The sequence below is a fragment of the Pinus tabuliformis genome, chromosome 3_1 (assembly GCF_031772625.1).
Source record: "Pinus tabuliformis cultivar Carrire ecotype Pingquan chromosome 3_1, CPIR1, whole genome shotgun sequence".
NCBI classification, from domain to species: Eukaryota; Viridiplantae; Streptophyta; class Pinopsida; order Pinales; family Pinaceae; genus Pinus; species Pinus tabuliformis.
Window position 1 is genome coordinate 86,700,436 of NC_142301.1, and position 26,403 is coordinate 86,726,838.

The following is a 26,403-nucleotide window of genomic DNA, read 5'->3' on the forward strand; positions in this document are numbered from 1 at the left end:
ATCACATCATAGCCTCTATTCTCAAGCATGGAAATGGATACCAAGTTCTTCTTCAACTCGGGCACATACATAACATTCCTCAAGGTGAGTGGAGCCCCATGCTCCCTCTGAAAAGTAACTGTGCCTAATCCAGTAACACTATACTTCCCATCGTCACCCATATTGATATGCATTTGGAGATCTTTCTCCTCCAGGTCACTGAATAACTCTTTGTCGCCAGTCATGTGGAATGAAGCTCCATTGTCTAAGTACCATACACTTCCAATCATTGATGACACCATACATGTAATGAGGGAAAAGTCCAATTCGAATTGAGAGGCCAAAGCCTGACCTGCCACTCCTCCTGATGACTTCTTCTTGGACTTCTTGATTAGACAATTTGTAGCAAAATGGCTCAACTCATGACAATAAAAGCACTTAACTTTCATCATGTCTTTCTTCTTACCTCCATGATAATAATCCCATTTGGAATGGGAAGCTTTCCCTTTCCCCTTCTTTGCCTTAATCGCTAAGGCACAGTTCTCTTCATTGTCAGTCTTTGATGAAGAGCCAACCCTTGTGTTCCTCCTGATATCCTCCTGCATCAAATCCGACCATAGTCGTTCCCAATCTGGAAGCTTCGCTTGACCATTAATAGACTCCTAATAACTATGCCAAATCTTTGGGAGTCCTAGAAGGGAAAGACTCACCATATCATCCTCGAAAACCGTGATTCCAACAGTTCGAAGTTCATCATGACACTGAGTGAACTTGGTCAAGTATTTTGGAATCGTCTCGCTTTTATCCATTTGATTTTTCGAAGTTTTTCCTTCAGAGCCAATGTCCTTTGGTCATTGTTGTTCTAATACAAGTCCATCAATGTTTTCCACATAGCATATGAAGCTTCCTTGCCATGGAGACTCAAGAGAATGTGGTCTCTAACTCCCTCAAGGATTATCCGCCTCGCCTTTCCCACTTACTTCTTCCATTCGGCCTAATTTTGTGCATCCGATGTTGTTGGCTTAGGAATTTCTTGATCAACGAATTCCTTCAATCCATTATCCTCAAGCACAACCTCCATTATGTCCCTCAGGCTATAAAATTCGATCTACCTTCCAAGGCATACTCGAGCCGCAAACCGTAGAACTCCTTCTGCCAATCCTGAAGTATGTATTGCAAATTCGAATTTCACCTGTAATCCAAAACTCAAAGCTTCAAAATCTCCTGTAGTATATTTTTCTCAGCTTCGATACCATGAAGAAAATACTATAGATTCACAATATCATGCAATTTACTAAAGCACAGGATAAGAATCTACTTCTACTTTTAACTAGCAGAAGCCAATAGATTGATGAAAACAATATGAACAAGAAGAAGATAAATCAATGGCACATAACACAATATGTATATGGGGAAACCCACTGCTCATCAGGACTTCGTCGAGTAGATAGAGAATAATCCTTCCCTCCCATGCCCCTATCTATAGTGCATATATCAGAAATATGAGTGAAGATACAAATCTTGTTCTCATTAGAACAATTTCGCACAAGTATGCTCAACTCTCTCAACTCACAAGCTAGCTCAAGCCAAATCCTTAGCCTATTAAGTAGCTCTCGAAGCCCCTCATCTCTTCTTGTTCATATTGTTTTCATCGATCAATTGGCTTCCACTGGTTGAAAGTAGAAGTACATTCTTGTCCTATGCTTTAGTAAATTGCATGAGCTTGTTAATCCACAAGATTTTCTAAATGGTATCGAAGTTAAGAACAATATACTAGAGGAGATTCGAAGTTTTGACTTTTGGATTATAGGTGAAATTCAAATTTACCATACATACTTTAGTATCGGCAGATGGCGTTCTACGGTTTGCAGCTCGAGTATGCCTTAGAAGGTAGTTAAAATTCTATAGCCTGGAGGGATAGAATGGAGGTTATGCTAGAGAATAATGGCTTGAAGGAATTTGTTGATCAAGAAATTCCTAAACTAGCAGCATCATATGCACAGAATTTGTCCAAATGGAAGAAGTGTGGGACGAAGGCGAGGTGGATAACCCTTGAAAGAGTTTAAGACCACATTGTCTCGAGTCTCCATAGCAAGGAAACTTTGTATGCTATGTGGAACACATTGACAAACTTTGAAAAATCAAAATGGACAAATGTGAGACAATTCCAAAATACTTGACCAAGTTCAGTTAGTGTCGTGATGAACTTGGAAGTGTTGGAATCATGGTTGTCGATGAGTATATGGTGAGATTTTCTCTTCTAGGACTCCCAAAGAGTTGGCATAGTTATTAGGTTTCTGTCAATGGTCAGGAGAAGCTGCCGGATTGGGAACAACTGTGGTTGGATTTGATGTAGGAGAAGATCAAGAGGAACAACAGGGATGGCACTTCATCAAAGATCGATGATGAATAGAACTGTGCCTTGGTGATTAAGGTGAAGAAGGGGAAAGGGACAACTTCCCATTCCAAATAAAATTCTTATCATGGAGGTAAGAAGAAATACATGGTGAAAGTTAAGTGCTTTCATTGTCATGAACCGGGCCATTTTGCTTCAAATTTTCCACTCAATAAGTCCAAGGAGAAGTCCTCAAGAGGAGCGGCGGGTGAGGCTTTGGCCTCTAATTCGAATTAGACTTTTCCCTCATTTCATGTATGGTGTCATCAATGATGGGTAGTGTATGATACTTAGACAGTGGAGCTTCATTCTACATGATTGGCGACAAAGAGTTATCTAGTGACCTAGAGGAGAAATATTTATAGATGCATATCAAGATGGGTGATGACGGCAAGTATAGTGTTACTGGATTGGGCACGGTTACTTTTCAGAGGGAGCATGGGGCTCCACTCACCTTGAAGAATGTTATGTATGTGCTCCAGCTGAAGAAGGACTTGGTATCCATTGCCATGCTTGAGGATAGAGACTATGATGTGATCTTATCAAAAGGAAAGGCGTTCCTTCAACACATAGCCACGGGCCAAGTAAAGAAGATAGGGGTTCGGGTGAAGAATCTCCATAAGTTGGAGGTAGAGTAGTGTGCTGCTTTGAGCACTAAAGCAAAAAGGGTGCAGAGCCAAGACATTGGTGAGTTGTGGTATAGGCGATTGGGCCACTTGCATCATGGAGCTCTGAAGATATTGCATCATATCTCTATTGGTCTTCCCAAAGGTACTCTTGAGAAAGTTGATACATGCAAGGGGTGTACTTTGGAAAAACACACGAAATCTTCCTTTCATGACAGAGATAGTCGAGTAGAGGCTATTCTAGAGTGAGTCCATTCAGATGTGTGTGGACCATTCTTGATAGCATCCACGACCAAACACAAGTATTTTGTTAAATTTGTTGATGACTTTTCTTGAAAATGTTGGATATATTTCATGCAGAAAAGGGATCAAACTTTCACAAATTTTTGTGAGTTTAAAGCATTGGTGGAGAAAGAGTTGAGAAAGAAGGTTAAATCTCTACGGAGTGATAACGATGGTGAGTATGTATCAAACAAGTTTAAGAACTTATGTGCAGTGGAAGGGATTAAACGGGATTTGATGACACCCCATAACCCTCAGCACAATGGGGTGGTTAAGGAAGAATAGAAGCATAGTAGGGGCAGCGAGGGTGATGTTGCATGATCAAGGCCTACCACTACACATGTGGGTTGAGGCATGCAACATAATGGTTTATGTTCAAAACCATAGCCCACAACAGATACTTGAGATGAAGACGCGAGAGGAGGCTTATTCTGGTAAGATGTCAGATGTTGGTCAATTCAGGATTTTTGGGTCATCGGTATATTGCCATGTGACCAAATATGCACAAAAGAAGCTTGAGCCGATAGCAGATTTGGGGATATTTGTGGGGTACATTGATACACCTCACAACTATCATGTGTACTTGTTGGCCAGCAGGATGACAACGGTTCGTAGGGATGTCATATTCAATGAGGAGAAGGCCATGTGAGTTTCCCTTGAGAGGGAGCTTGAGCTACATGTGGATGAGGAGATTTTAGCTCCTAAGGTTGAGGAGCCTTAGATCGATGTGGAGCAACCACATGCAAAGGATCCGGGAGTGGAGACATCCACTTCGGTAGAGTGTTCTAGAGAGGGAAGAATGCGCACCAGAGAGGCTAACAGATTGTTGGATGATGCACAAGAGAATGTGGGAGCACCCACTTCTCAATGCAGGTAGAGGAGGTCACCTGAGAGGTACACTAGATACATGGCTCTTATGGGTTAATGCTTTGTGATAGAGCCATATTCCTTTAAGGAAGAATTGCAGTAGTCTGGGTCGATGCCATGGTGGAGGAGTATGAATCCATAGTTCATAACAATATTTGGGATGTGGTCCCAAGACCGGAAGACAAGTCAGTGGTGAGCTCCTGTTGGATTTACATGGTAAAATCAAGTTGTATATGGTAGTGTGGAGAAGCATAAGGCTATATTTATGGCCCGTGGCTTTTCACAGGTGGAGGGGATTGACTATGATGAGACCTTTGCTCCTGTTGCAAGGTACGCATCAATCAGATCTATATTGGCACTATCAGCACAAATGGGTTGGAAGATACATCATATGGATGTGAAGACAACCTTTCGCAATGGCATGATTGAGGAAGAAGTGTACATAGGGCAGCCTGAAGGTTTTGAGACCTTTGACCGTGAGTCACATGTGTGCTAGCTCAAGAGAGCATTGTATGGGTTGAAGAAAGCACCCCATGCTTGGTACACCAGGATAGATAGCTACTTCACCGGGTTGGGATTCACAAAGAGTGAAACGGATGAAAACCTATACCATATAGTGGTGGAACACAAATTGTTGATCATTGTACTTTATGTTGATGTTCTCATACTGACAGGTGATGATCAATTGATCAAGTCTTGCAAGGAGTACCTTGCAAGAGAGTTTGAGATGAAGGACATGGGGCTTATGCATTACTTTCTTGGCATGGAGATATGGCAGGCCGATGGGGATTTATTTGTGTCTCAGGGAAAGTATGCCAACGAGATACTTAAGAGATTTCGCATGGAGAATAACAAACCCATGGAGACTCCTCTAAAAGGTAACTAGAGGAAGGAGGATGCTACTTCAGGGGAAGTAGTGTAATATATTATTTACAGGCAGCTTGTGGGTTCACTCATGTACTTGGTGAACACATGACTGGATATGTATGCAGTTAAACTAGCTTAGTCAAGCGATGGTTAGGCCTACCAAGCTGTATTGGAAGGTGGCAAAGCATATGTTGATATATCTGAGGGGCACTTCTTAGTATAGATTATGGTACATACGGACAGAGGGAGTGAAGCTTCAAGGCTTCGCCGATGAAAATTGGGAAGGAAGTCCATCCGAATAGAAAAGCAGATCAGGAGGGATCTTCAAAATTGGGTCAGCGACAGTTTAATTTGTCCTTGAATTAAACTGAGAATTAAAATCGAATTATATTCTCATAGCAACTTGTAAGTTTTTAATTAAGATTAATTAACTTAATTAGCTAAGTAATTTTGAGTTGGAAGTCTTTTTGAAGTCATGTATATGTTCTCCATAAGTTTTAGGGATCCTGTATGAGTTTAAATTGAGTTGGAAATTAGATCACTCAGTTTACTAAGTTAAGTTCAATTAAAATAGTTCCAAACTATTTGAGGAACTAATAGAGAGTTAACAATCAATTGGTGCACTAGTGCATCCACAAGTTTCACTCTAGTTAATTGAAGATTCCCTCATTAAAAACTCATGCATGTTAATTCAGAGAAAAATCGAGTTGAGATTAGAGTGCAGGGACGGTGTATTATCGGTTGTATTATTTATTGGAGTGTAAATATCATGCATGCATCAAACATTGATCCTATTTTTGGATTGCGTAGTTTTGGAAGCAGGAATTCCCTTTAAATACAGGTTATTCATCCTACAAATTACACAAGACATTAGGAGCTTGGAGAGATGCAGAATTAGCTAAGTGTTGGCCAAGAGCTTGCTTGTGAGCTGAGAGAGTTGAGCACACTTGTGCGGAATTGTTCTAGTGAGAACAAGCTTTGTATCTTCACTCATATTTTTGATAAATGGAATACAGATAGTGGGGTTTACAACAGTGGATTTCCCCAGCTACATCTTGTGTTATTGATCCAGGTGGCTCCAAAGACACACACAGAACAAAGAGGACTCAGGAAAGCTCAAAAGTAAAAGTGTTTGGATTATTCTCAAACTAGGACTAGAACATAGATCTCATCATCCTGATCGTGGCGGTGCGAACGGTTCATCAATCCGAGTCCGGATGAAGGAGATATAGGATGTCAAAGTTGGGTTGACTTTATGATGACTGGGCAGGCTTAAGGAGGACACAATTTGGGCTTTCTCTGGCCACTGGATTCTGGCCAACTTGGGCCGGATTTTGGGTGAAATTTTGGTGTCGTTAAATTGACTCCTACAGCTAAAATTTGAATTTTTGAATTCTGGTTCTTTTTATAATAAAAATATAAATTAAAAAAAAGGGTGGTGGTGGGCCATCACCCCCACCACCTATGCCTTACCCCAACAAACCTCAAACTAAAAAAAATAAACACGACGTGGGAAGATGGTTAAGGGTGCCAGCGGGGGTCAAACTCGCCTGACCCACGTGGCCAGCCCCCAAGCGGGCAGCCCCATTAATGCGGGATATGGTACTAACGTACCACAACCATAATACAAACAACATTAACCGCACACCATTAATACGGTGGTCAACCAAACCGTAAAATGCCACGGTTTTCATGTCATTAATATATTCTAGCAGTGATAACATACATTAGTCTAATCGCAATGGTGGAAAACTGATATACCAATGCCTTAGTCGAATGGCAATAGAGCAATAACGATAACCCATCTCCATGTCATTACAATATCTTTATTGCGAATCATGTTTGTGTCATCATTACTACTAACTAATATTTTAAAATAATAGAAATGTTAGATACAATTACTGCATTTTCTCTTCATCACGTGTTCCGTCTATCTGCAAGGTAGAATTGAGTGTCCTCAAGAAATGTGCTTTTGTCCTCAATAGATGCGCTTCTTTGCTCTTTAGTGTTATCCTTGCGCCTTTGAGAAAAGTAAAATAAGGTAAACAAGATCAAAAGAATGGGCTTCGCTTAGTAATTGCTCCACCAATGTCAATAATGAATAAATGGTTGATTGATTCATTGCACGAATCCAACTAAATTATTTTTCCATGAACCAGAGATTTTGCATTTCTGGTTTCTTTAAACTTAACGGTTCCTGCATATAACTTTTATCAATGAGAAGATATCTGATACCGGAAGTTGGATCTAATCGAAAATTATAATATTTATCCGATTTATAATTTATTATAATTTATATATTTAAATATAAGATTAGCATGATGCAACAAATACATTTTCAGATTTCCATAATCATAAAAATAATAATAGTAATTTATTACATAAAAATAAGAATAACTTAGGGTCATCCATTTTTCAAATTGACCATAGAGCTGGAGATTTTAGAAAATTAAATAGAGCAAGAGATCACTACAAAATTAGATATTATATTTTGCTTTTAGAATATCGCTTAAAATTTCAAAAACAAGAGATGAATACAAAATTAGATGTTATATTTTGCTTTTGGAATATCAGTTAAAATTTGTAATTCCATCTTTTAGGAATATTGTAATTAAATTTATCAATTTACATTAACTACTTTTCTATTTATCAACTTATTAATATTATATCACGATCATACGAGATTTCGTGTGCGCGCTGCCTCCATGCCCTGCCCTCCTTCGGCCCTGTGGCTCTCAGCTAGCCCCCGCTTGGCAGCCCTGCTGCTGGGCTTCCAGAGCTCCCGCACCCTGTTCTCCTTCGGACCGACGTTTCTCTGAAGGCTCCCGCCTGCCAGCCTCTGCAACCCGCTTGAGTTTGTCCTCCGTCTGCTCGGATGGCCCCTCCGGAGGCTCCACCGGAGGAGGCAGCGCAACAGCAAGCTTTTTCGGCTCTGATAAACTCCCTTCCTCCTCAGTGAACTCGCCCTTCGATCTCCAAGTTTGTTAAAAAAATCGAGGGGTTACAGGAAGTCTCTCTCCCTCCTACTTTGCCAAGAATGGTTGCTCTTGCTCTTGCGGAAAAAGGACTTATAGGGCAGTTTACAGGTCTCTGGCCCTCACCAAAAACAGTTCAGAGGTGGGTGGAAAGGAATTGGACAGATAAAATACAAGGGAAAATTTCTATCAGATTTTGTGGGAAGGGTTACTTCACCTTCCACTTTGAGACAAAGGAAGACAAGGATTTGATTTTCCACAACGAACCTTACTTCATGGATTCCAGAGGGTTGTACTTAAACAAATGGACATTGGACTTCGATCCGGAGCTAGATATCCCAAATGTGGTCCCTGTTTGGGTTTGTCTCCCTCATCTCCCATTGCATTGTTGGGGAGACGAATCAATTCGTGCCATTGGAAATGCAGTCGGGAAATACATTGATCAGAGCGAGCCAAGAGATAATATGCAGGCCTGTGCCCGAATTTGCATTGAAGTGGATTTGGGCAAAGGTCTTCCTGAGGCCATTAAGCTTAAAGTTGACGACTGGTCACACATTCAGCAGCTCGATTATGAGCAGATCACATTCAAGTGTAAGGTATGTCACGAGTATGGTCACTTTTCTAATCGTTTCTCTAAGCTTTCTAATGTTGACAATAATCCACAAGAAGAACAATGGGAAATGGTCAAAGAGAAAAAAACAGCCCCTAGCCACAAGCTGCCCAATGATGCTGGACCTTCCTCTCATAACCCTCCCATCTCACACAATCATTCCGCCCCGCCCTCTTCCACTCTTCCCTCCTCCCCTCAAGCTCCACAATATTATGCCCGCCAGCTGAATCCCCCTCCTTCTTCTCCCTCCTCAAATCCCTTTCATACTCTTTCCCTTCCTGAAGACTCCCCTGTTCAATCTGAGCCTCCCTCTTCTCCCTGTATCTTAGTCATTCCCTCCTCCCTCCCATCAGATCCTCCCCCTCCTAGAATCACTCGAAGCAATTCCAAGGATCATGGGTCTTCTCTAGATGGTCAAAAGAAGCCGGGAAGAAAATCTTCCAAACAGCACAAGGATGAGAACACGTAAAAAGACATAGCTCTAGGACTCCAGAATCCTACAGAGTCATACATACAAGGATCAATAGATAAAGAAACAACAAGTAAAGATAAGGGAGGGAGAGCAACTCCTCGAATCACACTTTTGAAATGATTATGATTCTTTCATGGAACAGCAGGGGACTAGGGCACCCCTCCAAAATCAATGCCTTAAAGGATCTTATAAATCAAGAGCAACCATCCATTATCTTATTGCAGGAAACAAAACAAAGAAAGTCAGAAATTGATAAGATCATTGTCCATCATAAGCGTTATAAAGGATGCACATGTGAATCCAGAGGTGCCTCAGGCGGGATTACTACTATTTGGAGTCAGGAAGAGTGGACCAGGGAAGCTGAAGTAATAGAATAGCATTGGATAAAGACAATGTTGAGGAACAATAAGAGTAATCAGCAGATTGTAATTTACAACATCTACGCCCCCAATCATTACAGGGACAAAGAAGTCTACTGGGATTCCCTCAGCAAGAACATAACAGAAGAAGACAGTAGCAATATTATCTTAGGGGGCGATTTAAATTTGATATTACATGCCAATGAAAAATGTGGGGGCAGCTTCACTCCAGATCCATTTAGAAATCAGCTGGAAACAATAATGCAACACGGTGATCTGATTGACATCATACCAAAAAACTGAAAATACACCTGGAATAATCGCAGATTGGGTAGTAGCAACATTATGGAGAGACTGGATCGGTTTTTGGTTAATATCTCCTTTCTTTCCTCTTATTCAGCTGTCAATGTCACCACTCTGCCCTTCGCTGTCTCAGATCACTATCCCATTATTTTAACTATTGATTCGCACTGCCCTCTTGGGCCTCTTCCCTTTAAGTACAATCACATTTGGAGCGATTATCCAGAAGCCAAAAGTCTGATACAGCGAACCTGGCATCAACACATTGAAGGATCTCCAGGATTTATATGGGAAAGCAAATTAAAAAATGTGAAAAGAGCGCTAAAAAATTGGGCCAAAACACAGTATGATGAACCAGAGAAAAAAAAAAGAGAGGTGAAAGCCAAAATTGAAGATTTCCATTCTACAATAGAAAATCAAGAGTATCATCAGGTTGAAAAGATTCAAGAAGAAAAGCTTTATAATCAGTTATGCAGCATCAAAAGAGAGGAGGAAGAAAAATGGCGTATAAAATCTAGGCAGACTTGGCTGAAAAGCGGAGATAAGAATACCTATTTCTTTCATAAGCAAGCCACTGTTCGGAAAATTAAAAACAACATAACAGCCATCATAGACAATGCAGGGACCCAACACACTGATCAAACAGCCATTAAAAGTGTTGCCTCAGACCATTTCAAGGAGCTCCTAACTGAAACAGGGGAGGAAGAACCCTACGCTGACCTCTTGCAGCATTTGCCAACAAAGATCACAACAGACTTAAATAAAAGGTTGACAGAAGAGATAAAAGAGGAAGAAATTAAGGAAGCAATTTGGCGCTTCAGCCCAAAAAGGCATCGGGACCGGACGGCTTCCCAATATGTTTTTATAGAGAACATTGGGAATCGATAAAAAAGGATCTCATAAAATACTTCAAATGGATTCAGAGGAAAGGCAAAATAGGAGGCTACACAAATTCAACACACCTGGCCCTCATCCCAAAGGAGAACCACCCTTCTAACTTCTCCCGATTCAGGCCAATATCTTTATGCAACTCCTCCTATAAAATCTTCACAAAAATGCTTGCCTCCCGTCTCAAAACTCTTCTGCCGATGTTGATTTCAGAAAACCAAGGAGGCTTTATGGCTAATAGGCAAATCTCCGACTCCATTCTCTTGGTTTAGGAAGCCATTCATTCTAGCCATTCCAGGAATGAAAAGGGCTTCATTATGAAATTGGACTTGGAAAATGCCTTTGACACGGTAAGGCATTCCTTTCTTTTTGATGTACTTCAGAAAATCGTTTTTCTCCCTCCTTACTTTGATATTATAAGAGCTTGTATCTCTGGACCTTGGATTGCTCCTCTTATCAATGGTAGACCTGGACCTTCTTTCCGATCCTCAAGGGGTTTAAGACAAGGCTGCCCCTTATCCCCTTACATTTTCCTCTTAATGGCAGAGTCTTTCAGCTGTGCGCTTGACCATAAGAGGCAGGCAGGTCTCATCACTGGTATTAAATTTGAAGATGGAGTGAAAAACATCAACCATTCTCAATTTGCTGATGACACTCTGCTGCTGGGAGGGGCGACTACGATCATAGCTCGAAGATTCAAATCTTTGCTAGATCAATTCATGAGATATTCAGGGGGCCAGATTAACCATCTCAAAAGCTGCATTTATGGATGGAATGCCTCAGCTCAAACGATTCAAAGCATTGCCACTATATTTTGTGTTCCTTGCAAGTTAAATTGGGACTATTTCAACTACCTAGGAATGCCGGTGAGTATTGGGAATGCAAGGGCAGATGTCTGGGAATTAACCTTAGACAAAATGAAAAGAAAAGTCCAGAGATGGGGAACCTCTTGGCTCAATCCAGCTGGATGGCTGGTGCTTCTCAAATCGGGCCTTTCCTCCCTCCCCCTTTATCAATTTTCCCTGGCCCAAGCTCCAGCTTCTTTCCACCGTAAAATGGACAGTGTCCTCAGATTCTTCCTTTGGCAGGGAGGGAAAAATGAGAAGAAAAAATTCAACTTGGTTGGATGGAAACAAGTCATACAAAACTAGGAGAAAGGAGGCCTTGGCATTAGATCCCCAACCCTCATGAATATAGCTTTTGGAGGAAAGTTGATATGGAGACTCATTGAAAACCAAACAGCCTGGTGGAAAAAAATCCTGGAGGCAAAATACCTCAGCCAACCAAGGCAGCATCTTCTTGAAGTTGAGATCCCCAACAAAAACTGCACAAAGATTTGGAAGCTATGTAAAAAAGCCATCACCTTCATGGTGAAAAACGTTTCTAAGGTGTCTAAAGGACGTAAGGAAGTCAACATCGGCACTGATAAAATCATGTGAAATCCGCCAATCAACAGCCTCCCAGGTATGGATTCAATAACACTCTTCCTCCAAAGTAAAGGGATATGTAACTTAAACCAAATTTCTCAATGGGATGCATTATCCCATGCTTGGATGCAATGGAATTTTCCTCCCATCCCTCAACGACTCAAAGGCAACTTTGATAACTTCTGTAAACATCTGCACAGCATTGCTCCCACCTTTGAAAATGACAAGGACGATTTCAGATGGGACCCCACAGGCACCAGCTACACAATACAAGCAGGGTATGATTATTTGAACAGCAAGGAACACCCAGCGCCAACATGGATACACTGGAAAACTGTATGGAAAGCAGAAGCAATTCCTAAAGTTAAATTCTTCATGTGGACACTTTTGAAAGAAAAAACTCTCACTGCAGAGAACCTTAAAAAAAGAGGCATTGCTGGACCTTCCAGATGTCCTAATTGCCAAGATGCAGAGGAGCCTATACAACACCTTTTTATCTCATGCCCTTTCGCAGTCTCTTTTTGGAGTAGCATCAATCCTTCCACGCCCCTCATCTGGAATTCTCAGCAATCTATTGGAGAAGCTCTAAACAACTGGAAAAAAAATTACCCCTGGCAATCCATGAAACATAATCCTGCTAAGAGAGTGTGGGATGCCCTCCCTCTTGCTATCTTATGGAGGATATGGATCGCTCGGAACAACATGATATTTAGAGATAAAGAGACTTCTATCAGGCATCTCTGTATGAAGGAAAAAAGTCTGGTAGATAAAACTTTTGCTTCTAAGCTCACAAAAAAAATTGACATATCTAGCCTATGGGCCGAGGAAAAAGACTTCATTAGAAATCTAATAGAAAAGATAAGTATTCCCCTAACAGTGAATTCCTGTAGCAATCTGGGCAAGGCTAACAATTTCAGATGGAAAATTCGATTAAAGCAGATCGACTTCAACAACTGGCTTCGCTCAAGTAACATCCACTCCTTGTTTTTTTACGGTGCCTCTAAATCTAATCCAGGAGATGCGGGAGTAGGGGGCATTATCTTCAATCCATTTGGTGAGCCCTTAGTCTCATTTGAATGGGGTTTGGGGATCCTCTCAAACAACAGAGCTGAGGCTCTGGCCCTCTTCCAAGGCATACTTCAGTTACAAACACAGGGAATAAAAAAAGCTCTCATCTTCGGTGACTCTGCTATCATTATTAATTTAATGAACAGAAAGCAGAAAGCTTCCAATATTTTCTTGCAACAAATCATCAACATATGCAAAGTCTTGATTAACCATGATCAGGAATTCCAATTCTATCACATCCTTCGATCCATCAATCGAGAGGCTGACAAACGGGCCAGCCATGCTTGCTCTCGGCCCAAAGGAAGCTTGCTCTGTAACAATGAAGATTCATTTCAATTCCTCCCTTGATTTTCATGATTACTTTAAACTGTTTATGTCAAATCTTCTGTAATCCTGAAGCCCTCTGTTGCAATCAACTGATAATACCCTCATATCTCATTGCAGATCTTGTTGTATCTCCTAAATTATGCTTCCCCTTTGGATTTCGTGAACGCCCTAGATCCTTTCATGTGATCCGACACGCTTTGGGTCTCTGCCCGCCTGATATTTACCATGGGAAGCTTCCCTCTCATCTGCAAGCTCCCCTCTTCTCGTTTGTTTATCCCTCTGCTCTCGCTCCCTTGGTTAGCAGTTGGTTTTTTATTTCTAAATTTGTGATCGCTCCATCAATCAGGCTCCTTCCCGCCCGATACTCCCTTTCTGTATTGACAAACATCTCCAACTTGCCTCAGCGCAATCCTCCTTTGTCTTTCTATGCTTCCTATCGCTCAGCTTTAGTCTCTGTCTTAAAATTTGGAATTCCCCTCAGTTCTGTCTTCAAATTTCTAAGACCCCCTTCTACTCTTTCCCATGCCACTCTGATTAACATATTGGTTATCATTATCGTTGATACAGCTTGTGGGAGCCTTCATTCAGTGTCGCTTCAAGTCCAATTTGAAGTTCTTTGGATGGATCACAGTGAAGATTGTCTCCATTGCTGTGACCTACAAGCAGAACTTGAGCAAGTTAGAGCTCACCAGTGTCTCTTGGATGAGAAAATCGAGGCTGCTTCCAGGATCATCTTAGCAAAATATGAAGCCGATATCAGCCTCTTCCTTCATCGCATCTCCTCTCTGCAGGAGTAATTCAACACTCTTAAAAACACTTGTGCGCACATTTAGGATTCTGTTGATATTCTCAAGTATATGATGGACAAGATCAATGCCCCAAGTACCAGTTCCTCTAGCATAAAGATCGCAAAAGTTGACAGCCACCCGGAGAACTCCACTGCTCGACAAATCAGTCACATAAGCATAGATTAGATGTTTTGTAAAGACAATTTGCTACTATTTCAGTTTGTCCGAATTTACACTTGTGTTAGAGTCCTTCAAGTTGATTATGAAAGCATTTCAGCGGAATCCTTCAATGTAATATAGCTGCAAGCTCATCCTATGAGCTCTTCTCTTGTATTGCTGGAGCTTAGTCTCCCTTTCTTTTTTTGAATACATACAACACCCGATTTCGTGAAAAAAGAAATATACATACATACATACATACATACATACATACATACATACATACATATATATATATATATATATATATATCACGATCATATCAATAAAATATTTACGCAGAATAATATATAAATTAATACTAGTTACAACAGAGAAATAAAAATATAAAATACTTGGGTAATTAATTAATATATTATATCACGATCATATCAATAAATATATTTACGCAGAATAATATATAAAATTGTACTAGTTACAACATAGAAATAAAAATATAAAATACTTGGGTAATTAATTGATGAAGTACCATCAATTTAAGTATATAGAAACTAAAAACTACATTAGTTGCAGTATCCACATGTAATGTTTAACGGAATATAACATTTTACTGAATGTAATTTGATGCGAATGTAATTGTTCATGGTACTTAGTTTCAAAGTAAGACGTTTTATTGAAGTATTTTAGGAAAAGGTTGAGAATCAAATCTTAAAATTCTCCAAAATAATTTGTAGCAACATCCATTTATGAAGTGATAATTGTTGGTATACTAGCATTATTATACAATAAGACCTAAATTGATTACTAATCAGAATGTAGAAAAAAGAAAAAATTAAATTATTTTAAAAATAAACTAAATTAATTTATAAAGTAAATATTAGATAATGTAGCTTAATTTTTTAGTAAATTTAAATTTAATGTCAACATCAATTCATTTTGAATACATTATTACCATGTTGCCACAAAGAATAACAAAAACATATATTTTGTTTTACATTTATTATACTATCAACAGGGGTGGTGACATTTACATTTTCAATATTATTTATTTTTAAAATATTTTCATTTCAAATATCATTGAAACTCCATTAATTAAACGCATTATAAATTATTATAATATATTTTATTATTCAAATTTACAAATTATTATAACATATTTTATTATTAAAATTTACAATTTAGTATGAGAATTGAAATATTTTAAAATTCACTAATGTAATCTTCAACATAGCTATTAACAAGAACATCTACTATCTTTTATTTTATTACATCGACATTGCAACATTCAACTATCTTTTATTTTATTACATCGACATTGCAACATTCAAGAGCGGCACCGACGTGGTGGCATTTACATTTTCAATATTACTTTGTTTTAAAATTATTTTTATCTCGATGGTTATTGAAAATCAAGGGCATTAATCTTTTGTATTTAATGAACAATAAATTTAAATTTTAGTGGGATTTAGTAGGATTTATCGTTTTTTATAAATTTTAGTGGAATTTATGGTTTTTTAATGATATTTGGTAAATATTTTTAAAATTTGAGTTTAAACTATTTAATCTATAAAATTAAAGTGGTGTAGGGATGTTAAATTTATTTATCCATTTAAAATGTATTTCAAATAACAAAAACAAAAATATTTTTTTGCTTGTTAATTTTAAATATTAAAATAATAATAATAATAATGATGATTAATGTCACTAAGACTAATGTGATTTATTGGATTAGGAAAATAAGATTTTCTAGATTATTATAGTTTTATTAACTTAATAAATTATGTAAGTTAATAATGTGGCAGATATTTAGAAAATGAAAACTTATGTAAATAAAAGTTAAACCATCTTAAAAATAGCTTTTTATTTTAAACCTTCTCAATATCACAAAGTTAACAAATTCTATCCCAAAATATTTTAAAAATATTAAATTTAATATAGTATATTAAATAGTTTAAAAAGATTGTTAAGGTATTTTGTAAAATGGTTGATTCAATTTTTTTCGAAATAATTAAGATATGTAATATCTTTAAAAGTTATTATGATGAGACTGTGTATGGGCAAAACTTAATTAAAGGAAAATATAATAAAATTATAATATCTAAATTTTTTGCAAACATTAAACTTTTTTAAACTTGGAAATTAAATTATTAAATTTATTAGTTCACAAAAGTAAAATAGTTAAAAAAATGTAACTGTAAATTTAGCCGTTGTTTGCCAGGCCCGTTGTCAGAGCACTTGCAAAGCACATGTCCATACCTCAGCTGGACTAGTGACATTGGCCGCACATTGCCAGCGATCACAGGCAGCCTGGCGGCCTCGCTGTCCGTCAGATGTCGCCATCCGCGATTCAGTCGTTCCGTTCCTTTCATCTCTATCAATCATAGTTGGAAGAAATATTTTATATTACTTTTTGTACGATACGCATAAATTGCCAGTTGGTTCCAAGGCGCGGACAACTTGGAGAGGTAGTTTATTATTTTTCTTGTGACATGTGTACATTTCCTATTGGCTGTGCGATTCCCAGAGCAAGATATATATGCGTGATTCTGTGGCCTTCTGAGCAAATTCTTGGAGTTACATTTCTTGGCCCATTCTGATTAAAGTTTGAGTCTCGGCAAAGAAACTTTGCGGCCTCAGGTTTGGGGGTGATTGTCACAGATTTGCATTTGTTCCAGTGCGGTTGGGGATAGGGTTTGGCCTTTTTGCTGCTATATCCTAGCAGCGGCAGATTTCTGGTGTGTGAGCAACAATGGCAGGCTTAGGCAACTACACATCTGCAGCTTTCTTGGTCGTTCTGATGATAATGGTAAGCGCAGCAGAAGCCGCAGAGGTGAAGGCAGCAGCACCGAGTCCAACAATGGAGGCAGGCGCTGCTTCATTGCCCTTCCTCCCCTCTCTATTTGCCACTCTCGTCGCCGCCTTCATCCCCTTCCTGGCCTGTCGATTTTACTGAGATCTATTGCAGGCAGCTACTATTTGGTTCTTATACATATATTTTCGGATATGTAACATATTCTTTATGTATACGCCGTTATAGGTTAGGGGTTTGTTTCAGGTTATTCTTTATGTATATGACATTATAGGTGTGGGTTCTGTGGATGCTATACTCTTCTGGACGAAAGAGCATTTTGTAATTTTTCTTGCTTCATTGTTTAGCCATTTAGGAAATAAAGGATCTTTTAACAGTTCTTGTATATTCTTTGAATGAGTTAATAAGATTCTTGCAGGCATGATTGGATTTCAAATATTTATACGGTGGCGACATCATCCAGAGTTAGGGTTTGCTGTCTTAGGGTTATTAATGAATCTCTTTGAGCGGGATCATCGTGGAGACTATTATAATATGGATGTGTGCAAACCTGCTATATCTTTTATTTACAGGGTTGCCTAATGATAATAGATTAGGGATAATCCATAGCCTTTTATTTACAGGGTTGCTTAATGATAAAAGATTAGGGATAATCCATCCATAGCCGTGTTAATTTTGATGTACTAAATATCTCCAACATAATGAGGGCTTTTTAGATTTCCGCGCTTTACATTTCCGGGAGTCACCGTGGGAAAAATGGGAAGATGCGTGTGATTTACCCAATTAAAATTAATAACGTTTGAGTTGACTGAAGTTAACTGTTAATTCAGAGCCCGAGCGGGCGATGCGTTGGCATTTTGTTTGCATCTGCTGCGGCGGAGATACCGTTGTGTTAAAACTTGTGCACGATATTTGGTATCATTTTGTTAGAGGCGGGCATAATGAAAATAAAGATGGAGAACGTCAAACTTCATATCTATAATTATGTTGTGTTATTGAAGTTTTTAATCTAGTTTTAAAATTGTTGTACTTCAACACTTAAAATTCTTTAAATTTTCATGGATTTTTATTATTTTATTGAAATTGTATATTATGTTATTGAAGTTTTTAATTTAGTTTTAAAATGGTTATACTTATTCATTTTATCACTTCAACACTTGAAATTCTTTAAAATTTTATGGATTTTTATTATTTTATTGAAATTTTAATTTGAATTGTCTATTTAATAAAAATATTTTACAATCTTCTTTTCATGTATCATGCAACTATTTGTTGTTTCATTGGTCATTAAGCAATGGCAGTAATAGCTATTTGGATACTTTGTATTTGTATATTGATGTCTTCAAATTTTGTTACCACCAATCATATTCTAAATTTAATTTAGTCATTAATCATTTATGAAAAGAAGTAAGTAAAACTTATGATAATCATTTATGAAAGGAGAAGTAGAACTTCTTAATATATTATCTAAACTAACCAATGAGAAAATATTTATAAAAACTTTAAACAAATTTACTATAAGAAAAAATAAATCAAAGAAATAACAATATATTACCTCATTTCAAAATCAACATAACCATAGAAATTTCTAATAGTAAACAAGTTTACTATAAGCAAAAATAAATCAAAGAAATAACAAACCATTACATAACAATTTCTTGGAAAAACACCTTTTTAACCACTATAGTGAACAAAGAAACCACTACTTGTTGCTTTTTCATCCAACTTATTGTTGTGCCAAAAAATGGAAATGCACAAATGCCTATAAATCTCTTTTTCTACTTACTTTCCCTACCCAATAAGAATCCCCATAACCATGTATTTATGTTAAGTGTGGATTCCTTGAAACATCACTATGATAGAAAATGGAATATCTAAAAGTACTTGCAAATACTTGAAGGTCCTCTTCATTGTGACCTAATGTGAATGTTCAAGAATAGCCATGATTGGACTGAAATATTCCACTACTTGGACAATGTCTAGTCTAGTACACTCTAGCACAAGATATAGGATCTATATCCTCCATATTTATAGTTGTTGAAGAACAATGTTGAACTGAAAGTTTAGTTCCTATAGAAATAAAAACATTTAATAGTCTGCAATGTGACATGTGAAATTGTTGCATCCTACATAAATAAAAACATTTAATAGTCTGCGATATGAAATGTGAAATTGTTTTTTTTATACCACATGGTGAATCGGTAACTGTCTAGCCTAATCTAGGAGAGACCCAGGATCAAACCTGAACGCTGCCACATGAAATGTGAAATTGTTGCAGCACATAGTTTAAATACTTATTTTGGCTCAACCAAAGCACTCTATTTTTTTGTCTCTTGATCTCAATTCTTAAAATATATTTTGTTAAATCAAATTGCGCTACAAGCTAAGACTTCAAATCATAGAGCACATTCTTATATTTTTAAATACTTATTTTGGCTCAACCAAAGCACTCTATTTTTTTGTCTCTTGATCTCAATTCTTAAAATATATTTTGTATCCCCCAAGTCATTTAAATCAAATTGCGCTACAAGCTAAGACTTCAAATCATAGAGCACATTCTTATATTTTTGGGTCACCGTGATAAAAATATTTGTGAAGTCTTGGTCTCGTGTGTGATTTACCCAATTAAAATTAATAATGTTTGAGGAGTTGACTGAAATTTACTGTTAATTTAGATTTGAGCAGAGGATGCATTGGCCATGATAAGTATGTGTGTGCATGTGCATTTTGTTTGCATCTATGCAACTGAGATATTGTAGTTAAAATTTATGCAAGAAAGTTCTAACAAGGGGTGCATGATATTTGACATTTAAAGTGGCCATGATAAGTATGTGTGTGCATGTGCATTTTGTTTGCATCTATGCAACGGAGATATTGTAGTTAAAATTTATGCAAGAAAGTTCTAACAAGGGGTGCATGATATTTGACATTTAAAGTGGCCATGATAAGTATGTGTGTGCATGTGCATTTTGTTTGCATCTATGAAACGGAAATATTGTAGTTAAAATTTATGCAAGAAAGTTCATGTTAGCTAACAAGGGGTGCATGATATTTGACATTTAAAGGTGGGAAAAATGAAAATGAACGATAAGTATGTGTGTGCATGTGCATTTTGTTTGCATCTATGCAACTAAATATTGTAATTAAAATTTATGCAATAAAGTTCATGTTAGCTAACAAGGGGTGCATGATATTTGATATTTAAAGGTGGGCAAAATGAAAATGAAGACAATTAGAGTCAGAATAGAGGAGATGCCAAAGTTCATATTTTTTTAGGGAATGGATCATGGTGCTATTGCATTTACAATGTTTATTCTAAGGCAATTTGCAAATTCTTTGGTGCATAAAAATTGTTTTAGATTCTTTAATATAAAGTGGAATTTAAGATAATTATTTAAGAGTAGCCAGAGAATTGAACCTATAACCTCTCAATAGAAAAGGTATTTTAACAATGGGGACTTGAAATTTTCTTCTTTTAATAAAATTATCAAACTAATTTTTAATATAATCATATATAATAAGAGATTCTCTTTTTCATTGTTTATAGTTATACCCCTTGGCATCTCTTTTATTTTCACTCTAACCACCTCTATTTTGTCTATATTTAACGAAAATGATAACAAATATCATGCATCCTTGTAGTTAAGATAAACTTTCATCTATGAATTTTTTTGAAGCTATGAACTTTTAATTTGAATTGCCTATGAACAAAGAATTTTTCTCAATCTTCCTTTCCCCTGTTTTGGAACTATTTGTCTCAATAATCAATAATGACACTATCCAATATAATTAATCTTGAATATATATATATATATATATATATATATATATATATATAGATCCAATGGGGTTTCTAAACTATAATGGTTATAACAATGACATAAACTATTAGCAATTATTTGGATGTGATATATACATCCTCTTTATATTTCATATTTGGATATTGATGTCCTCAATTTTTGTTGGCCGCCAATTATATTCTAAATTTAATTCATCCTTAATCATCTAAGAAAGAAGTAAAATTTCTTAATATATTTCTTACACTAACCAATGAGGAAAGAATGTGTAAAAAAACTTTAAACAAATCTATGATAAGCAAAAACAAATCAATGAATAGTAAACCATTACATAACATTTTCTTGGGAACACGCTTTTTGGTTTAAAAAACCCACACTCTAAAGCATGCCCAATGTATCATTTAACAACTAAATTGTTACAATACATTACAAAGTCATGATCTCAACAAAACTGTTCAAAAACAACATAAGGATTCCACAAATTTTTTGAAAACACAATATAGATTAAAACTCATGCACATTGTTTTCCACCAATCCTAGCACATAATAAATAGGCATAACAAAAACCTTGTAGGGTTTTCCAAACTACATGCAATAAACCACTAGCAATTAATTGGTCATTTGTTATTGCTTAAGATTCATTGCCTGCTATTGATATGCATTTATTCCCTACCACTACTTGATATTTATTCTTTGTAATTGAGGATTTATCCCCTATCGGTAATCAATGCTTACTCCACTTAAGGATTGCAAGGTGTATAGCGCACCTATCCCAACGTTCTGACACTTATATCTTACAAGAATATGAGGGAAATTGTGAGCTAAACGCTAAGGACTATAAGGCCTATAGACTCACAACACCCCTTGAACTTGTGCTCACTGGTTTCATCAATGCATCTACAACATTATGCAAAGTGTCACATTTCTCTAGTGTCTATATATACACATACATGCTTTATCTTTGAATGAAAAGTCGAGTTTTTTTCTAGACAAATGACATTGTTGTTATCATTGAGCTATATAGTTATCTGATTTACCCTACTTTTGAACACCGTTTCATAAGCTAAATGGTTTCCTTACATGCATGAGTAGTTATCATATATTCTATCCATATAGTGGAAAAAGAAACCATTTCTTGTTGCTTGTTCATCGAACTTATTGTTGCACCAAATAATGAAAATGCACAAATGCTTGTAGATCTCCTTCTATTTACATCCCCTACCCAATAAGAATCCACATAACCGTGTATATAAGCTAAGTGTGGTTTCCTTGAAACATCACTATGATAAAAAATGGAATATCTAAAAGTATCTTGCAAATACTTGAAGACCCTTTTCGTTGCGGCGTAATGTTAATATCCAATAATAGTCATGAATGGAATCAAAGCTTCCACTACATAGACAATGTGTAGTCTATTACAAACCACAATGTATGCCAAACAACCATTTTCACTAACACAAGGTATAGAATACATATCCTCCATATCTATAGGTGTTGAAGGACATTGCTCAACTGAAAGTTTAGTTCCTACAAAAATAGGGGCATTTAATGGTATGCATTATGCCATGTGAAAATGTTGTAGCACATAGTTTACATACTTATTTTGGCTCAACCAAAGCATTATATTTTCGCTATGTCTCTTTATCAATTCTTAAGTTATATTTTGTATTCCCATAGCGATTCATATAAAATTGTGCTACAAGCTAAGACTTCAAATCACAAAGCACGTTCTACTATTACCAAAGAATAACATATCATCTACATATAAAGTGATATCAAGGAAACGATCACCGTGTTTGTAATACACATAATGATCTCATTTGGATCTTAGAATTCCCAGTCTCATTTCAAAAGAATCAAGAATTTGGCACCACATTCTAAGAGATTGTTTGAGGCCATATAAAGACCTTATTAATTTGCAAACCAATATTTCTTTACCTTATTCAAAGTAGTTATTTGGTTGTGTCATATATATCTTCTCCTTCAAATCATCATGTAGATTTTTTTTTACCATATACCTCTATTCTATCTCTAAATGAAAGGATATCGATACAGATAATAGAAACATATAGATGTTTCTTAACAACTAGGGAAAAAACCTCGCCAAACTCTATCTCCTCAACCTAAGAATAACATCGGTATCTAAACCAATCTTCTTTCTGAACACACATTTATATCTAATGGGTATCCATCCATTAGGCATTGGTACCAAGTCCCATGTATCATTATTTCTAAGTGTGTTCATTTGCTCATTCATGGCTAATCTCAAAGGCCCATTATCTTCCATCACCATTGACTCTTTTATAGTTCTAAGCTCACTGGTATTAGCAAATAAAGAAAATGTACATATGAAATTAGATCAATTGTAATCATACATATTTGGTTTCCTTATTTTTCAATCGGACCTCCTTAAATTTCAAAGTGGATTTTCTTCCTCCTCTTTTGAACTATTTGAACCCCCCCGCTCCCCACTTGTTAAGGCCATAATGAGCTTCTTATTCATTTTTTGGCGCATATTTTTGTTGTCTTATGTGGTAGCTAAACCATTGACTTCTTCTCATTCTCTTGTCACTAAACCACTATGGGAGAAGGCTTAACTTGTTTGAGAATTACATTATTTCTATACAAAAATGTCTAGTCATTGGATCCTAAATCTTGTACCCTTTCACATGAATTCCATAGCTCATGAAGATATATTTCATAGCCTTTTCATCCAAATTTTCCTATCTCTCCTTAGGCACATGAGCATACGCTTCACAACCAAAAGTATGAAGATGCTAAAGTGAAATATTCTTTCCCATCTAAAGAAAAATAGAAGGTTTATCCATAGGAACTAATGTAAGAGACCTATTAATAAACTAACATGAAATTGGAACTTCTTCTACCCATGAATTTTTCTCTTTACTAGCTCTAATGAGCATACTTCTAATTCTCTCCATCAACATCCAATTCATATGTTTTGTAATTCCATTATGCCAATGGGTATATGGAGTTGTATTATGTATTTCAATTCCATTCTTCGTACAAAACATATAAAAAACTACACAATAAAACTCACTGCCATTCTCAGTGTTGAACATTTTATTTCTCCTACTACAATTTTCCAAGAGAGCTTTAAACTCCTCAAACCAACTAAAAACCCCAAATTTAGTTATAAGAAAATATACTATGTCCTTTTAAAATAATCATTAATAAATGACACAATACAAAATTTTAGAAATATGTGGAACTTTAACTACATTAGAATGTATTAAGTCCAAAAATTTAGAAAATTTGTGATAACTAGAATGAAATTAAACATGATTCTATTTTTCATATATGTAATGCTTACGGAAATTAGTTTCAAGACCATTTATTTATAAACTTCCATGAATATTACATTGGATAGTTTGTCAGAAAAATTTTAATAAAATAAACTGAAATTGATACTATGAATGTCAAATTCCTTTAGATTCCAGATTTGTTACTAACTAATTTTATGCTTATACATGAAATAAATAAAATGGAAAAATAGAGAACATCAAATAAAATTACACACTACCCAAAATGAACTCAAATATTTGCTCAGGGAAGCCCTTATAAGAGAAAATCCAATGAGAAGGTGAGGCTACTCTGCTCACTTTTCCTTGGTATGGAAATACTGGAAGTACAAAAGAGAAGGCACTCTTTATCAAGTTACCTAAAGTTTGTGACCTATTAGAATGCTAGAAAACACTAATGCTCTTTAGTATGATGTCTAAATCCCACTCCCACTTGGTATGCTCTCTATAGAGAAAATACAATACCATAGAATCAAGCCCCTACTCCTAGTGGCCTAGTTTTAACATAGCTCGATAGCCAACTAGGGGTCAGGTTTGAGTCCTTCAACTCCCGAGTAGAGTTATAACCTTGACCCTTATAGATTCTTATTCATATTGCATATGTGGATAGACCATTTTGCACAAGTAACAAGGTTTTGTGTGACACCCTCTCGAACCATGATGGTGAAACTAAAAGTTCAACTTACAAGAGGCATTTCTTTTGCATACAAAATCCAATTGATGTCTTTATTACACAATTACAAAGGTTTATGAATGTAGAAAAACACTATGGTTTTCAAATAAGCAAGTGTTTTTGTACTATAAAACTTCATTTGATGTCTTGAAATGGCCCCTGAAGGTTTCACCCCCTAATTCTCCAAATAGGGACCTAGTGGTAAAAATGACCTTGCAAGCTAATTTCTCCAATTTACCCACTCTAAAAGCATCAAGATATATGAAAAATAAAATAATGATTCAATAATGGTCACTTAGAGTTTTCTTGAAGCAATCTAGCTTTGGATCAAGGAAGGAAAAGTAAGCAAAGGTAAAGGAAGGAAAACAAGCAAAGGTAAAGGAAGGAAAGCAAGGATCAAGGAAAGGAAAGCAAGATCAAGCAACTTCAGCAAGAATACTTGCAGGTAACCTTTTTCATGTGTGATTTCCTAGTTGGTTTGGACATGCATGGCTTTGCATGTTGGTGTATGGTTCTCTTGATGTCAGTGGCATGGTTTTGTCGGGTTATGATAGTTGTTTTCAGCCTAGCCTTGCCTTTTTTAGATGCCATGGTATGTTGGGATGTTTATCTTGGTTTTGAGCTATGGCTTTCCGAATGGACTTTGGAATCTGGGGCAGAGGTGGTCTCAAGTTTCATTCCCAAAGGCGTAGGAATCCCTTGATTGGTTTTGGTGGGATACATGGTAAAGCCTGAGGGAGAAGTCTCGGTTTAGAGCTTAGTGATCGAGGTTTGGCTTGTGGTAAAACATGAGAGACTGGTCTCGGTTTGGGGCCTAGTGATCCGTGATTGGATTTCGATAAAGCTTGAGATACAAGGAGACGAGAAATTCCTCAAGGATACTGATGGATTTCAAATGGCATTCCAAGTTCGGTTTGATTGTGATTAGAGCACCGCTTTTGGTGTGATCACGGTTTGGTGAGGCTGGAGGTGGTTTAACCTCTAGATTCCCTTGGTTTTTCTTGGATTGGTTGTTCTATGAGATCCCACATTCATGCTTGGAATATGGCATGGGGGTGGCTGGTAGAAAGAGAGATTTGGTTCATCCATGTCTATGATCAAGTGGTATGTGGAAGTCCCAAACTTGGTTGGATTTGCCTATGACTAGTTATGTTGGTTATAAGCATGGTGATATGACTAGTTCATGTCATCGTTATTTCATGTATTTACTTGTAATTGTTGAATGGATGGATGCAAGACCTAATTGATGATATAATAGTTCAATGGAGAAGGAGGTGATCCTTTTGGTTATGTTTCATAATTTATTCCAATCATTTATGCTTTGTCTTATATCCTAGACCTGTAGGTTGCATTGATGCCGAGTTTTTGATAGAATGCCAACCCCAATTGGGGATGATCAGGCCTAGTCCAGAGGT

The 26,403-nt window shown here is 36.8% G+C and overlaps 2 protein-coding genes across 2 annotated transcripts; both read left to right on the top strand.

The window, feature by feature from the left end:
• The first annotated feature begins 9,777 nt into the window (after nucleotides 1-9,777).
• On the top strand, nucleotides 9,778-10,620 carry LOC149185900 (uncharacterized). The gene has a single exon (XM_089409168.1). It carries the CDS (start codon nucleotides 9,778-9,780, stop codon nucleotides 10,618-10,620), a length of 843 nt encoding a protein of 280 aa, XP_089265294.1.
• Nucleotides 10,621-16,938: 6,318 nt separating this feature from the next.
• LOC149185901 (uncharacterized) lies at nucleotides 16,939-17,640 on the top strand. The gene has a single exon (XM_089412517.1). It carries the CDS (start codon nucleotides 17,139-17,141, stop codon nucleotides 17,340-17,342), a length of 204 nt encoding a protein of 67 aa, XP_089268643.1. The 5' UTR covers nucleotides 16,939-17,138; the 3' UTR covers nucleotides 17,343-17,640.
• The last annotated feature ends 8,763 nt before the right edge of the window (nucleotides 17,641-26,403 follow it).